Source organism: Heloderma suspectum, chromosome 2 (assembly GCF_057233095.1).
Source record: "Heloderma suspectum isolate Gila_16-S chromosome 2, 16-S_ref, whole genome shotgun sequence".
In the NCBI taxonomy this organism is placed as follows: Eukaryota; Metazoa; Chordata; class Lepidosauria; order Squamata; family Helodermatidae; genus Heloderma; species Heloderma suspectum.
The window spans coordinates 375,533,593-375,549,985 of record NC_139459.1 but is presented as its reverse complement, the minus strand read 5'-3'; the positions used below and the strand labels follow the sequence as shown (position 1 = coordinate 375,549,985).

The 16,393-nt window shown below is 47.6% G+C and overlaps 1 protein-coding gene and 1 pseudogene across 1 annotated transcript in view; both read left to right on the top strand.

Moving 5' to 3' along the window:
• The window catches only part of LOC146356232 (uncharacterized), a 38,686-nt gene extending 33,435 nt beyond the window's left edge, over positions 1 to 5,251 (top strand). The window contains exon 7 of the mRNA XM_084831874.1: positions 4,393 to 5,251. Coding sequence (XP_084688000.1) covers positions 4,393 to 5,171 — 779 coding nt within the window. The 3' untranslated portion in view covers positions 5,172 to 5,251. The remainder of the gene's footprint in view (positions 1 to 4,392) is intronic.
• Positions 5,234 to 16,393, top strand: part of LOC146356231 (uncharacterized) — a 28,124-nt pseudogene continuing 16,964 nt past the window's right edge.

Below are 16,393 nucleotides of genomic sequence, written 5' to 3'. Positions count from 1 at the left end.
GGGCGTCGGAGGCACTTGCTGCAGTAGTTCCGGTCTTACCTGCAGGGCTGATTTCAGAGAGTAGCATGGGGTGACCGCTCCTCGGCCCCTTGGCATGGAGCGATGGGCTTCCGTGGGGCACCGTGTTGTTCTGCATCTATCTGAAGCTGCTGGGAGCGGTCAGTAGGGGTTTGGAGCTAAGTACCATCCGTATGCTGGTGACACGCAGCTGTGGCTCCCTGGGGCAGCTGAATCCGGTGAGGCCGTGCAAGTCCTGGATCAGTGCCTAGACCCAGCAATGGGCTGGATGAGGGCCAAGAAACTGAAGACGAATCCTGGCAAGACGGAGGGTGACTGGTTCCTAAGACCAGGAGATAAGCCCTTTGCTGTTCAGGACGGGGTTGCGCCCCCTCTGAAAGGTCAAGTTCATAGTCTGGGGTACTCTTAGGCCCATCACTGTCGCTGGAGGCCCAAGTGGCCGTCATGGCTCAGAATTCTTTTGCCAGCTTCGGCTCGTTCTCCAGCTGCAGCCTCTCCTGGACAGGGATAGCTTGGCCACGGTGGCACAGGTGCTAGGAACCTCGAGACTGGACTGCTGCAATGCACCCTGTGTGGGGCTGCCCTTGAGGCTGGTCCAGAAGCTGGCATTAGGGCTGAACACAGCAGCTAGGCTGTCATCAGGAACTGCCCCCTTTTCAGCATGCAACACCTTTGCTGAGGGAACAGCACTGGCTGGCTATGCACTACCAGGCCAGGTTTAAGGTTTTCGTCCTGCTCTATAAAGCTGTGTAAAACTTGGGGCCAGGCTACCTAAGACAGCACCTTCTCCCCTCTCAACCTGCGCTGTCTCTGAGGTCATCAGAGGACATGCTCCTGCTGGTTCCACATGGACCTTTGGTCCAATTGGAGTCCTCCCGGAAAAGAGCCTTCCGGGTGGTGGCTTCCTTTGTATGGAACTCCTTTCCTCTGGAGGTCAGGCAGGCCCCAATACTGTATGATTTTCAGTGCCTCCTGAAAACATCTTTCTTTCAGGATGCCTTCCTCTACTGACCAGCCACAGTTTTTACTGGTATTCTGTATTTAAAAATAACACATTTTTAACGTGGTGTTTTATGCTATTATGTTTTTGTATTATGGGGAGAGCCAGTATTGGTAAAGGGGATGTTTTGTTTTAATTTTTGTTTAACTGTTGGTGGGGGGTGGGTTTGGGGGGGGTTGTTGTGTCTTTAGGGGTGTGTGGCCAGCCTGAGAGGCGGGAGCGAGGGTGCCTGATGGAGGCAGTGGGGGGAGTGTTGGGGGCCACGCTATACCGAGGCCGGGTGGCGGGCGCTGGCAGAGCACTGGGGCAGGGCATGCAAGGTAAGGGAACGAGGGAGAGATGTGTAATATCTGTCCCCTGTTCTGGGCCTGTCCAGAGCCGAAGAATGGCTGGGGGAGGCGTGACTCCACCTTCTGGCCTTCGCTTGCTGCTCTGCAATGCCAGGTCTCTTACCCAGAAAACATCCCTCATCCATGACATGATCCGGGATGAGGGTGCAGACCTGGCATGTATTGCGGAGACCTGGCTGGCTGCTCCAACTCTGGTGGCCATGCACCCAGCCGGGTTTTCGTATGCACAGCAGCCGAGGGCTGGGGATCGGGGAGCGGGATTGGCTGTTATCTACCGGGAGTCCTTGGTCTTCACCAGACCACTCTCTGGGAGACCGAGGTTGCTGAGTGCATGTACTGGAGGTTGGGCCCGAAGGGCAGTCTGGGGTTTCTGCTCGTGTACCATCCAGCCTGCTGCATGACTGACTCCCTGGCTGAGGTGCTTGAGGTGGTCTCTGCTGTGCGTATGCAGTCCCCTAATTTATTGGTGTTGGGGGACTTCACTGTACATTCAGAGGCCGTCCTCACGGGGGCACCTTGGGCCGTCAGGGAGACCATGGCTTCCTGGGAGCTGCACCCCATTCCAACTGGGCCCACCCATTTAGCCGGTCGTGCGCTAGACCTTGTGTTTGTTTCTGGAGAAGCGGGAAGTGATCTGGAAGTCGGGGGTATATCCACCACCCCCTTGTCATGGTCAGATCACTATCTGGTGACGTTGGACTTCTCGGTTCCACAACCCTCCGCAGGGGTGGAGGACCCATTAAAATGGTCCGCCCCAGGTGTCTTATGGATCCGAATGGATTCCTGAACGCGCTTGGGGATTCTCTGGTCTTGGTTGTGGCCCTGGTGGGTGGCTGGAATGCCGCAATCACTGGGGCATTGGATTGGGTGGCTCTGAAACGCCCTCTCCCCCTGAACAGGGCTCGGACTGCACCATGGTTCAGTCCACAGTTACGAGCTCTGAAACAGGAGGTGAGATGGCTAGAGCGCCGGTGGCGGAAGTCTCGCTCCAAAGACGATCAGACACAGGCTAGAGCTGTATTTCCAGCCTATCACGTGTCGGTGAAGGCAGCAAAAAAGGAATATTATGCTGCCTCTATCGCATCCGCAGAGTGCTGTCCCAGGAGGCTGTTCCAAGTGGTCCAGAGCCTGGTCGGTCCTGTGGCTCCGGAACCGCTGGAGCATTCTAAGGCCTCCTGTGAGGCCTTGGCAAGGCACTTTGCGGATAAAATTGATCGGATTAGTGTTATTCCGTGCGCCGTGGATACAGTTAGCGAGTGAGAGGCGGCCTGTGGCAAACCGGTTTTGTGGGATCGGTTCCAGCTTCTTCCTTCTGATGAAGTGGACAAGGTGCTTTCATCTGTAAGGCCAACCATCTGCTCACTTGATCCTTGCCCATCTTGGCTCATTATGAGCTGCAGAGAGAGGCTGGGTGAGGGGATCAGGGCAGTGGTGAACGCCTCCCTGGAGGAGGGAGTGATGCCATCAGCCCTCAAGGAGGCAGTGATAAGACCACTCTAAAAGAAGCCCTCCTTGGATCCCCAAGTTCTGAACAACATTCACCCAGTCTCAAATCTGCCATTTTGGGGCAAGATCATTGAGCTGGTGGTGGCGATGCAGTTGAAGGCACACGTGGAAGAAGCCGATTATCCAGATCCATTTCAATCGGGCTTCAGGCCTGGGCATGGGACAGAAATGGCCTTGGTCGCCTTGGTGGATGATATGAGAAGGGCTCTGGATAGGGGCGAATGCTCCTTCCTTGTTCTCCTCGACCTCTCAGCGGCGTTTGATACTGTTGACCTCAGTATCCTCCTGGACTGCCTGGATTGGATGGGCACTGGAGACACTGTATTACGGTGGTTCCGGTTCTTCCTCTCCGGCAGGTACCAGAGGGTAGCACTGGGAGAGGAGGTGTGGGACCCGTGGCCGCTCACGTGTGGGGTGCCTCAGGATTCTATCCTCTTCCCGATGCTATTTAACATCTATGTGAAGCCGCTGGAGGGTAACATCAGGAGGTTTGGGGTGCAGTGTCATCAATGTGCGGATGACACGCAGCTCTACCTCTTCTTTGAATCTTCACCAGGGTTGGCCGTGGAATCCCTGTCCAAATGTCTGGAGACAGTGAGTGGCTGAATGGGGAGGAATAAGCTGAAGCTGAACCCTGACAAGACCGAAGTACTCTGCCATGCCCCCTCTTTAATGAGCTTCCGCCATGCACTGAAAACGTGGCTATTCAGGCAGGCATTTGGGGTGGGTTAGGGTATTCTTCAATAATGTTTTAATGTATAATTTTACTGTTTTAAATTGTACCATTGTACATCGCCCAGAGAGGCCGGGTGACTGGCCAGATGGGTGATTAAGAAATTTAATAAATAAACAAATAAAATTTCAATTTTTCCTTTTCACCACTTGGGAATCTGTTTGAGACGCAGAGTGGTATAGAAGTGTTGTAACTAAATACATAAGGCAGTTCCTTTTGTCTCCTAGACACCCTTCTTGAGGATTCGCACCATTGTCTATGAGTGGAAACCCTATTATTTTCTTTTTTCTCCTCCTCCTGCGTCAGGCTTTGGTGCTCTTCAAAGAGGTGGCGGTGTATTTTGCCGAGGAGGAGTGGTCCCTGCTGGACCGAAGCCAAAGGGCTCTGCACGAGCAAGTCATGATGGAGAACTTTGCAAACGTGGCCTGTTTGGGTAAGCTTTGCTCTTTCCATGGGTTGGGAAAACTGGTTTGTTTACAAAGACTAAAAAATGTTTAGCATCTTCTGCTACTCGTGGCCTGATTCAATACCCTTCATCCTCCTATTCCAGTCCAGAAGGATTATGGGATCTCTCCGAGGGGGTATGGGGGGCGGGGGATAGCACCAGAGGTTTTGTATAGGTCTTTTCTGTTGTGCCACAATGAATTAGGTTTGTTCTCCCTCTGTAGAGGCCAGTGACGTGCTAGGGATCAAGGCAGAAGACGGACATGGAGTATTCTTAGAGAGACTCAGTCATCAAGAGGGGAAAAAGCAGAGAACTCTAAATGCTCATTTGGAAATCCTCCCAGGAGAAAGGGAACAGAAATGCTCAAAATGCGGCAAAAGCTTCTGTGGTAAATCAAACCTCCGCAGACATCTGAGAATCCACACAGGGGAGAAACCCTTCAAATGCCTGGAGTGTGGAAAGAGCTTTACTCGGCATGGACATCTGACTGTCCATCAAAGAATGATTCACACAGGGGAGAAACCATTTAAATGCCTGGAGTGTGGAAAGGCTTTTGCTTGGGGTCACATACTTAATTCACATCAAAGAATTCACACAGGAGAGAAACCATTTAAATGCCTGGAGTGTGGGAAGGCCTTCGCTCGGTGTTATAGTCTTGCTTTACATCAAAGAATTCACACAGGAGAGAAACCATTTAAGTGCCTGGAGTGTGGGAAGACCTTCGCTCGGTGTTATAGTCTTGCTTTACATCAAAGAATTCACACAGGAGAGAAACCGTTTACGTGCCTGGAGTGTGGAAAGGCCTGCACTCGGCGTGGTAGTCTTACTTCACATCAAAGAATTCACACAGGAGAGAAACCATTTAAGTGCCTGGAGTGTGGAAAGGCCTTCGCTCGGCGTGATAGTCTTGTGTCACATCAGAGAACTCACACAGGAGAGAAACCATTTAAGTGCCTGGAGTGTGGAAAGGCCTTCACTCGGCGTGATAGTCTTGCGTCACATCAGGGAACTCACACAGGGGAGAAGCCATTTAAATGCCTGGAATGTGGAAAGGCCTTCAGTCGGTGCGATACACTTACTGCACATCGAAGAATTCACACAGAGGGAGAAACCATTTAAATGTTTCCAGTGTGGAAAGGCCTTAAGTCAGAGGGCATACCTTACTTCCCACTAAAGCGTTAATGTGGAGATTAAACCATTTAAATGCTCAGGGTGTAAGAACAGCTTCGGTGTGGAAGCAACCCTTAAATCATCAGAGAATTCACACCCCCAAAAAACCATTTAAATTCCTGGCGTGTGGAAAGGCCTTCACTTGGTGTGACAATCTTGCTTCACATCAAAGAACTCACACAGAGAAACCCTTTAAATGCCTGGAGTGTGGAAAGACTTTCAGTCGGAATGGAGAACTTACTTCACATCACAGAAACCACACAGGCGAGAAACCGTATAAATCCCAGGAGTGTAGAACGAGCTTCAGTAAGTGTGCCCACCTTACCTGCCATCAGAGAATTCACACAGGGGAGAAACCATATGAATGTCGGGAGTGCGGAATGAGCTTCGGGCAGACTGATGGGCTTACTTCACATCAAAGAATTCACACGGAGGGGGGAACCGTTTAAATGCTCCAAGTTTGGAAAGTCGCCTAACCTCACGTCAAAGAATCTACGAAGGGGAGAATCCTGTGACCGCTACTAATGGTGCATACAGGCAGAGTGCATATCTCAACTAGGGATGTACAAATTGTGTACCTTCTGTGCCGCTTGACTTCCACAGTTTGCGGCCAGCGCTCTGTACCGTCGTTCGCAAGCCCCCGGAATTCTCTTTTTTTTCCGCTCCAAGAATTATGAAGATAAATCTGTACGGATAGCCGTAATTCTGCATAACTTCTAAAAGAAAGGCTATTTTTCGTAAATATTTACGTATTTTTTCCCCTGCCCTGAGACATGCAGTAATTGCTTTCAGCCAAAACACTTCCTCCTCCTCGGGGCTTCCCAAAACAAGGCTGCCCTAGGTGTACCTGAGCGATGCACTCTTTGTTTAAAGCAACGCTGTTTGAAAAAAAGAAAAAACCTTTTAAAATGACCATGCCGGTCTATTGAGTTCAATGCGACTTACTCCTACACATGTCAGCACCCCACTTGCTCCCAGCTCAGCTTTGTATTTCCACATCCAGCTCATTAGCAAACCTGTTAGTTATCTCACTGGGTGACTTTGGGCTGGACTCTAACCACTACATCATACTTCTATTATATGAAACCCTTGATGAAAAAGAGACAGTATAATGGAAAGTTCTTTCTGAAGCAGTCACACTTGTACAAATGCAGCATGAAGGGAAAGATCAGCAACCTTCTCTTTGTTTGAATAAAAAGCACACTCTGCACATGCTCAGGGAATGGACAAAATGAGGAATAAACATACCAGGGAATATGAAGAACTATATTCTTCCATTATGTGTGTGTGTGTGTGTGTAATCCCCCTCAATCCAGCTGTTCCCTGGAAACCCCCCCCCCCATTCACCAAAGGGTCTTCTGAGATAACTAACAGGAGGTTTGATAATGAACTGGATGTGGAAATACAAAGCTGAGCAGAGAGGAGAACCAACTCTGTGCATGTCTACTCAGAAGTAAGTCTTACAGAGTTCAATGCAACTTACCCCTACGCATGTCAGCACCCCACTTGAGGTGCTGACATTATGAGTTTCATAACAGAAGTATGATGTAGTGGTTAGAGTCCAGTCCAAAGTCACCCAGTGAGATAACTAACAGGAGGTTTGCTAATGAGCTGGATGTGGAAATACAAAGCTGAGCTGGGGGCAAGTGCGGTGCTGACATGTGTAGGAGTAAGTTGCATTGAACTCAGTAAGACTTACTTCTGAGTAGACATGCACAGAGTTGGTTCTCCTCTCCATTTTAGCCTCACAACGTCACCAACAAGGCTGGATCTGGAAAAAGAAAGCCTAGCAGGGGAAATAATACTCGTGCAGGGCTCCAGACCGGCATGGTCATTTTAAAAGGTTTTTTCTTTCTTTCAAACAGCGTTGCTTTAAACAAACAGTGCATCACTCAGGCACCCCTGGGGCAGCCTTGTTTTGGGAAGCCCGAGGAGGAGGAAGTGTTTTGGCTGAAAGTAAACAGAGACGGAGGATTTCAATTGAAAAAGAACACCCACAAACAAGGCGGTGAGCACAGTTCGTTTTTTTTTAAAGTACATATTTATTATCGAAATATACTACCTTGCGTTTTTATTTACAAAAATTTTGCGACTGTGCGGATGACAAAAAAAAAAGCCGCAGGACTGCTGACTCCACAGGACCTCATGGTTGTTGTTGTTCAGTCGTGTCCGACTCTTCGTGACCCCATGGACCATAGCACGCCAGGCCTTCCTGTCCTGCGCTCTCTCCCGGAGCGTGCTCAAGTTCATATTCATTGCATCCGTGATGCTATCTAGCCATCTCATCCTCTGCCGTCCCCTCCTCCTTTTGCCTTCAGTCTTTCCCAGCATCAGGGTCATTTCCAGGGAGTTTTCTCTTCGCATTAGGTGGCCAAAATATTGGAGCTTCAGCTTTAGTATCTGTCCTTCCAATGAGCAGTCAGGGTTGATTTCCTTTAGGATGGACTGATTTGACCTCCTTGCAGTCCAGGGGACTCGTAAGAGTCTTCTCCAGCACCACAGTTCGAAAGCATCAATTCTTCGGCGCTCAGCCTTCCTTATAGTCCAGCTCTCACAGCCATACATTACTAGTGGGAAAACCATAGCTTTGATTAGACGGACCTTTGTCGGCAAGGTGATGTCTCTGCTTCTTACTATGCTGTCTAGGTTGGCCATAGCTTTCCTCCCAAGGAGCAAGCGTCTTTTAATTTCATGGCTACAGTCACCGTCTGCAGTGATCTTGGAGCCCAAGAAAGTAAAATCTGTCACTGCTTCCATTTCTTCCCCTTCTATATGCCAGGAAGTGATAGGGCCAGATGACATGATCTTAGTTTTTTTAATGTTGAGTTTCAAACCAGCTTTTGCACTCTCCTCTTTCACCCTCAACAAGAGGCTCTTGAGATCCTCTTCGCTTTCTGCCATTAGGGTGGTATCGTCTGCATATCGGAGGTTGTTGATAATTCTCCCGGCAATCTTAATTCCGACCTCTGATTCATCCAACCCGGCATTTCTCATGATGTACTCTGCATATAAGTTAAACAAGCAGGGTGACAATATGCAGCCTTGTCGTACTCCTTTCCCAATTTTGAACCAATCGGTTGTTCCATGTCTGGTTCTTACTGTTGCTTCTTGACCCTCGTACAGGTTTCTCAGGAGACAGGTAAGGTGGTCTGGTACTCCCATCACTTTAAGAATTTGCCACAGTTTGTTGTGATCCACACAATCAAAGGCTTTAGCGTAGTCAATGAAGCAGAAATAGACGCTTTTCTGGAATTCTCTTGCTTTCTCCATGATGCAGCGAATGTTGGCGATTTGATCTCTAGTTCCTCTGCCTCTTCGAAACCCAGCTTGTACTTCCGGTAGTTCTCGGTTCGCATACTGCTGAAGTCTAGCTTGTAGGATTTTGAGCATCACCTTGCTGGCATGTGAAATGAGCGCAATTGTACGGTAGTTTGAACACTCTTTGGCGTTGCCCTTCTTTGGAATTGGAATGTAAACTGACCTTTTCCAGTCTTGTGGCCACTGTTGAGTGTTCCAGATTTGTTGGCATATTGAGTGCAGCACTTTAACAGCATCATCTTTTAGGATTTTAAATAGCTCGGCTGGAATACTGTCATCTCCGCTAGCTTTGTTGTTACTAATGCTTCCTAAGGCCCACTTGACTTCACTCTCTAGGATGTCCGGCTCAAGTTCAGTGACCGCACTATCATGGCTATCAGGGACATTCAGATCTTTCCTGTATAGTTCTTCTGTGTATTCTTGCCACCTCTTCTTAATCTCATCTGCTTCTGTTAGGTCCCTGCCTTCTTTGTCCTTTATCATGCCCGTCTTTGCACAAAACGTTCCCTTGAGATCTCCAATTTTCTTGAAGAGATCTCTAGTCTTTCCCATTCTGTTGTTTTCCTCGATTTCTTTGCATTGTTCATTTAAGAAGGCCTTCTTGTCTCTCCTTGCTATTCTCTGGAACTCTGCATTCAGTTGGGTATATCTTCCCCTTTCTCCTTTGCTTTTCGCTTCCCTTCTTTCGTGAGCTACTTGTAAAGCCTCATCAGACAGCCACTTGGCTTTCTTGCATTTCTTTTTCTTTGGGACGGATTTCGTTGCTGCCTCCTGAACAATGTTACGGACCTCCGTCCATAGTTCCTCAGGACCTCTGTCTATCAGGTCTAATCCCTGAAATCTATTCCTCACCTCCACTGTATATTCATCAGGGATATGATTTAGGTCATACCTGAAAGGTTTAGTGGTTTTCCCGACGTTCTTCAATTTAAGCCGAAATTTTGCAAGAAGCAGCTCATGATCTGAGCCACAGTTAGCTCCAGGTCTTGTTTTTACTGACTGTATGGAGCTTCTCCATCTTTGGCTGCAAAGGACATAATCAATCTGATTTCGATATTGACCATCTGGTGACGTCCATGTGTAGAGTCGCCTCTTGTGCTGTTGGAAAAGAGTGTTTGCTATGATCAGCATGTTCTCTTGGCAAAACTCTATTAGCTTTTGTCCTGCTTCATTTTGTACACCAAGGCCATGCCTGCCTGTGATCCCGGTGATTTCTTGACTTCCTACTTTAGCATTCCAATCCCCTATGATGAAGAGGACATCTTTTTTTGGTGTTAGTTCTAGAAGGTGTTGTAGGTCTTCATAGAACCGATCAACCTCAGCTTCTTCGGCCTCAGTGGTTGGGGCATAGACTTGAATTACTGTGATGGTGAATGGTTTGCCTTGGATTCGTACTGAGATCATTCTATCATTTTTAAGATTGTACCCCAGTACTGCTTTTCCCACCCTTTTGTTGATTATGAGTGCTACTCCATTTCTTCTAAGGGATTCTTGCCCACAATAGTAGATATGATGGTCACCTGAATTAAATTCGCCCATGCCTGTCCATTTTAGTTCGCTGATTCCCAAGATGTCCATGTTCAATCTTGCCATCTCATGTTTGACCACCTCCAGCTTACCTTGATCTGACATTCCAGGTTCCTAAACAATATTGTTCTTTACAGCATCGGATTTTCTTTTCACCGCCAGACACATCCACAGCTGAGTGTCCTTTCGGCTTTGGCCCAGCCGCTTCACTCTTTCTGGCGCTACTTGGAAATACCCTCTGCTCTTCCCCAGTAGCATATTGGACAACTTCCGACCTGAGGGGCTCATCTTCCGGCGTCATATCTTTTAGCCTTGTGATACGTTCCATGGGGTTTTCTTGGCAAGAATACTGGAGTGGGTTGCCATTTCTTTCTCCAGTGGACCACATTTTGTCAGAACTCTCTGCCATGACCTGTCCGTCTTGGGTGGCCCTGCACGGCATAGCTTATGGCTTCACTGAGTTACGCAAGCCCCTTCGCCACAACAAGAGAGGATTCCATTGCACAGATTGAAGGCAATTTGATCCCATTTCAGTCCGTGGCGGAATTCTCTGATATCCCTAGAGATCACATCATCCACACCTGTGTAAAAGCATTTAAATCGGGAGGCGCTCCAAAACCTTTTGTAAGAACGTTCTGCTGCAAAATGATCTCGTGTCCTCCTCCCCTCCTCTGGGATCAACAATAGCTCCAGGGACTTCCTTCAATCACAAAGCGATGGAGAATTTGTTGGCCACCCAGCCAGAGGTGGGAATCCAGCCCCATCATCAGGATTTTTTTCCTCCTCCCTCCCAGTCCCTTTCCTCCTGTCTCTTCTAGATTGTGAGCCTGAGGGCAGGAAGTGTCTAATTGTAAATCCTTGGAAGCTGCTCTGGGGGCCTTTTGTGTGAGGAGAAGGGTGAAAATGAGTGGAATGAATGACTAGATAAATGAATGAAGCAGGGATGTGCAGGCCTCAGGCTTTTCCAGTTTCATTTTCCCGCCTAGACCTCCAAGTTCCGCCAGCCAGAGCCAGGTACAAAAGGTGACATGTAGAATTTAAAGAATTCCGAGTCCAGGAATTTGTTCAGAGTACCAGAGCGGAATGGGGCTCACCGTCCTCCTTCCACACCAAAATCCCCCCCCCCCGGTTACCCCAAGTGCTTGAACACTCTGCTTTGGTGGTGGCAGGGTGTCATTTTGTGGTTAAGCAACTGGGAGTTCAAAATCCTTGCTGAACCCAAACTGGTCATCCCCTGAAGCTGATTGGTGGTAGAATCAGGACAGATAAAAGGAATGATCTCTTATGCTTCTCATCAAAAGGAACTTTAAAAAACTCAACTGACGTTTTTAAACAAGAAGCTGAAATGTCTTATAACTCAGTTTCCCACTTCCCCCACAGCACAACTTTATCAAGAGCTACAGAATCTGAAGCATGAGCTGAATAATATTCTTTCACAGCAGGCAGAATTTGCTCTGACTTGTGTACGGCAGAAATATTGGGGAAATGGTGAACGTCCTAGTGAGATCCTTGCACGTCGTCTTAAACAGCATCGACATCAAAATGTCATTTTAGTGATTAAAAATGAGAGTGGCAAAGTATATACCTCTCCTATAGACATAAACTCACGATTTTTAAAGTTTTATTATGATCTTTACGGTACCGGTAAGAAGATACCAGAGCAAGATATGGAAGCTTTTCTTTCTCAGACGGATCTTCCCTGCTTAGATTCTTCGCAATAACAGGTCTTTTTAGCTCCTCTGCGTTTAGAGGATATTATGAATGCAATAATGAAAATGAAGACTGGGAAATCACCCAGTCCGGATGGATTCCCAATTGAGTGGTATAAAATGTTTTCCAGTTTTTTAGCCCCAAAGTTGGATTGCCTCTATAACCATATTTTTGAGGCGGGCTCCTTTTCTTCATCGTTAAATGACACTTATCTTACTGTGATTCCTAAGCCTGGCAAAGATCATACTTATTGTGCTAACGATCGACCTATATCATTACTTAATGTAGATATCAAAATATTAACAGTAATCTTGGCCAATAAATTGCAACAAGTTATGGCCACAATTGTTAGATCGGAGCAGGTGGGGTTTATTAAAAACAGACTGATAATCTTAGATTAGTCATTGATCTAGTTGCTTTAAACTCTGAAAGAACTGATCAGGCGGCCATCATTTTCCTGGGTGCAGAAAAAGCCTTCAACAAAATTCATTGGAAATTTATTTTTACCACACTGACTAATTTTGGTTTTCCTGTCGAATTTTTGAAATGGGTTAAAATCCTATAGTCAGCTCCAAGAGGAAGAGTAATGACTGTTTGTTTTCAGCTCTTTTTTTACCTGGGCCGGGCACCAAACAAGATTGTCCACTTTCCCCAATGATATTCAACTTACGTTTGGAACCCCTGGCGTGTGCTATTAGACAAAACAGTATTCTCCATGGATTTGTCCATTTTGGTTTAGAATTTAAAATTAGCCTTTATGCTGATGATCTTTTGTTGTTTATCTCGAAACTCCAGTCGTCGGTTCCAGCTTTGATGAAATTGATTAATACTTTTGGTAAATTGTCTGGTTATTCACTTAATTGTTCAAAGTCAGAAATAATGCCAATTGGAGAAAGGATATACTCTAGTGTACTAGCCAATTGGCAGTTTCGACGGTGCCCAGAGTCTATTACTTACTTGGGAATAATTATCCCTAGAGATATAGCTCAAACAATTAGTTTCAATTTAAATATGTTGATTCATGATATTTCATGAGATGTAGATAGATGGGCATCTTTAAAGCTGAGTTTATGGGGAAAGGCTAGTACACTCAAGATGAACACTATTCTTCAAATTATTGATGTTATATGTGGGATCCCTCTGGTTATACCTGGCTTATTTTTCAGAAACTTAATGCTTTGTTTAGTAAATTGGGGGGGAGGGGGGGTCCTTTCCGCCAAGAATATCTTTGAAAAGGATGCAGCTCCCAATTAACGAAGGCGGGTTCGTTTTTCCGGATCTAGCTACATACCATCGGTTTTATTTGCTGACCTGTACTAAATGTTGTTCTTTTCTACTCACATTTGATTTTCCACCTCAGTCAGTGTTGGAATCTTCTTGTCTGGAGCATCTCTTTAAATGGATGGCCTTAGGTTCCTGGTACACTGAGGCAGACAGAACTCTCACAATAATGGCAGTCAGATGTGTGGCGTCCGTCACACCAATTACACTTTGACCTATTTTCCCATGCCAAATTGACTTTATGGGGAAATCCAGATGTAAGAATTGGAGAGAATTGGATTCCTGTGTTTTGGAATGTGACACATGGTCAGCGTAAATGGATCCTTTGTGCCCTTGTGGTTGCTAAAAGACTGATATTACAATACTGGAAGTATGAGAGGTCACTGCCTATAATGCAATGGATTGAAGACTTAATGCCAGCAACATTTGAAAGATTGGTATATAGGCATAACTTGCAAATAGACTTATATTTGGATATCTGGTCTGCTTTTACTGAAGTTTATGTGTAGCCTATTTTTTTCCACTTTTTTTCTCCTTAGAAAAGAATATTTGAAATATTTTCAAATAAATATCAAATATTATATATGTAATATTTGAAACTGAGGATTTTAGAATATCTTATATTTTGAATTGGGGGGGATGTTTTTTGTTAGTGTCTTTGTTTTGTTTGGTTAAAATTCACAATAAAAAATTGATTAAAAAGAAGAAAGGGCTTCTTCACACAGCACAAACCATTGCCTATTTGCTACTATGAGACGCAGTGATGGCCACCATTAGACGCTGCCCTGGACATCAAAGAGGGTAAAGGGCCAAGCAGACTTGTTGTTCAGTCGTTAAGTCGTGTCCGACTATTCGTGACCCCATGGACCATAGCACGCCAGGCCTTCCTGTCCTCCGCGCTCTCCCGGAGTGTGCTCAAGTTCATATTCATTGCATCGGTGATGCTACCTAGCCATCTCATCTTCTGCCGTCCCCTTCTCCTTTTGCCTTCAATCTTTCCCAGCATCAGGGTCTTTTCCAGAGAGTTTTCTCTTCGCATTAGGTGGCCAAAATATTTCAGCTTCAGCTTCAGTATCTGTCCTTCCAATGAGCACTAAGGGTGGATTTCCTTTAGGATTGACTGATTTGACCTCCTTGCTGTCCAGGGGACTTGTAAGAATCTTCTCCAGCACCACAGTTCGAAAGCATCAATTCTTCTGCGCTCAGCCTTCCTTACAGTCCAGCTCTCACAGCCACACATTACTACTGGGAAAACCATAGCTTTGATTATGCGGACCTTTGTCGGCAAGGTGATGTCTCTGCTTCTTACTATGCTGTCTAGGCGTGCCATAGCTTTCCTCCCAAGGAGCAAGCGTCTTTTAATTTCATGGCTACAGTCACCGTCTGCGGTGATGTTGGAGCCCAAGAAAATAAAATCTGTCACTGCTTCCATTGCTTCCCCTTCTGTATGCCAGGAAGTGATGGGGCCAGATGCCATGATCTTAGTTTTTTTAGTGTTGAGTTTCAAACCAGCTTTTGCACCCTCCACTTTCACCCTCAACAAGAGGCTCTTGAGATCCTCTTCGCTTTCTGCCATTAGGGTGGTATCGTCTGCGTATCGGAGGTTGTTGATAATTCTCCCGGCAATCTTAATTCCGACCTGTGATTCATCCAACCCGGCATTTCTCATGATGTACTCTGCATATAAGTTAAATAAGCAGGGCGACAATATGCAGCCTTGTCGTACTCCTTTCCCAATTTTGAACCAATCGGTTGTTCCATGTCCGGGTCTTACTGTTGCTTCTTGTCCCTCATACAGGTTTCTCAGGAGACAGGTGACTAGAACCCCTGAAAGGGGCAGATTCTTCCACAGAAGTGCTGTGGGTGACAGTACTGGGCTGCTCGTATCCAACAAGGTGCCCCCTCCCAGTCCCTGCAGAAACCTCCAACGCTCTTGCCTCTCCTATGGGTCAGGGCGGGGTAGGAGCCGTAGTGCGGGAGGCTTTGGGGCCCCAGCCACACTCCTGACAGGGGGAAATGTTTGGGGGAATTGGATCCTTTGTGTAAGGCAAGGAGAGGTGCCTCAGGCCCAGGTCCCCATCCAGCCCTCTGGGGTTCCCCACAGTTTCCCATCCCTTCCCCTGGCCACTGTTTGCTTGCAGCTCTCCTGTTTTTGCGGCGGGCGTCCTGTGCCCGTTTGATTCCTACAATGTAACAGCAAAGTGTAATCTAGTGCAAGCTTTCGGGATCTCCAGAACTCTTGCTGGGAGTTTATTCTCTGAGGGTTCATCCCCTCCAACTACTAGGTAAAACTACCCAATTTGGCTTCTGTTGACTTTTTTAAAAATTAGCACAGCATCTAACATACCTCCAGCATTGCTGATATAAAGACTTCCTAATTTCTCCTTATTTCTGTTGTCCATCAATTAAGAAAACTGCCTGGGCCACCCAGGTCCATATGATCCATAGCCAGAGATGCTGGGCATTGTAGTCCAGAATGTCTGGAGAGCACCAGGGTGGGGAAAATCTGGTGTCACCCCCAAGTTTTCTTGCATTCTTTCATGACTGTTTTAACCCAGTCTTACGTACGATTGTGAGCCGCCTTGCGCGCCATTTTTCTGGGCAGGACGGCGGGGCCCTAATCCAAGAAATGAACGAGCACATAGTGGGTTACGGTGCTGGATTTCTGGTTCCAGCTGGGGTCAGCGTCGCCCCACTGCCGCCCCGTCCAGCGCGCAGCTGCTGCAGGGAGGATCCTGGCGCTGCGTTGGAGTCAAGTCTCGCACGCAGGCGGACACGCGTGGCGCTTTCACACGTTCTTTCCCCATCCCAGTGTCCCGCGCAGGCAGCCGCGCTCCCACTGGCTGGGTCCTGGCACGAAAGTGCGGGCTCCCTGCTGCCGGGGCCTTGCGCGGGGGCTGCGGGTGGCGGCAGGGGTGGGGGCTGCGGCGGAGGTGAGTCTCCTTTCAGCGCCTCTGCTCGACCTGGCGGCTCCCTCGGAGCCCTCTGCCTCCGTCCCCCGTTAACTGCCTCCCCGCTCCGCTCCGCTCCTCCCCGCTTTCTGGCTGCCTCCTTCCCCCCATTTCTCCCCCCCCCTTTCTCCCCGGCTCTGTGTCCGCTCTGCTTCCGCCATGAATTTCTCTCCCCACAACCCACCCCCCTCTTTCACCCTCTTTCCAGGCTTTGCTCTTTTCCCTAATCTGCATGGTCTGGTAGACTCCCTAGATCCAAATCTGGGGAATAATGAATAAAAAAGGACCCGTATTTCAGCCCAGTTGAACAGAGTCGAGATGACTGGAGAGTGGGTGGGAGAGATGAGAAGGCAGAACGGTTATTTAGGCAAGGGGGAAACACAT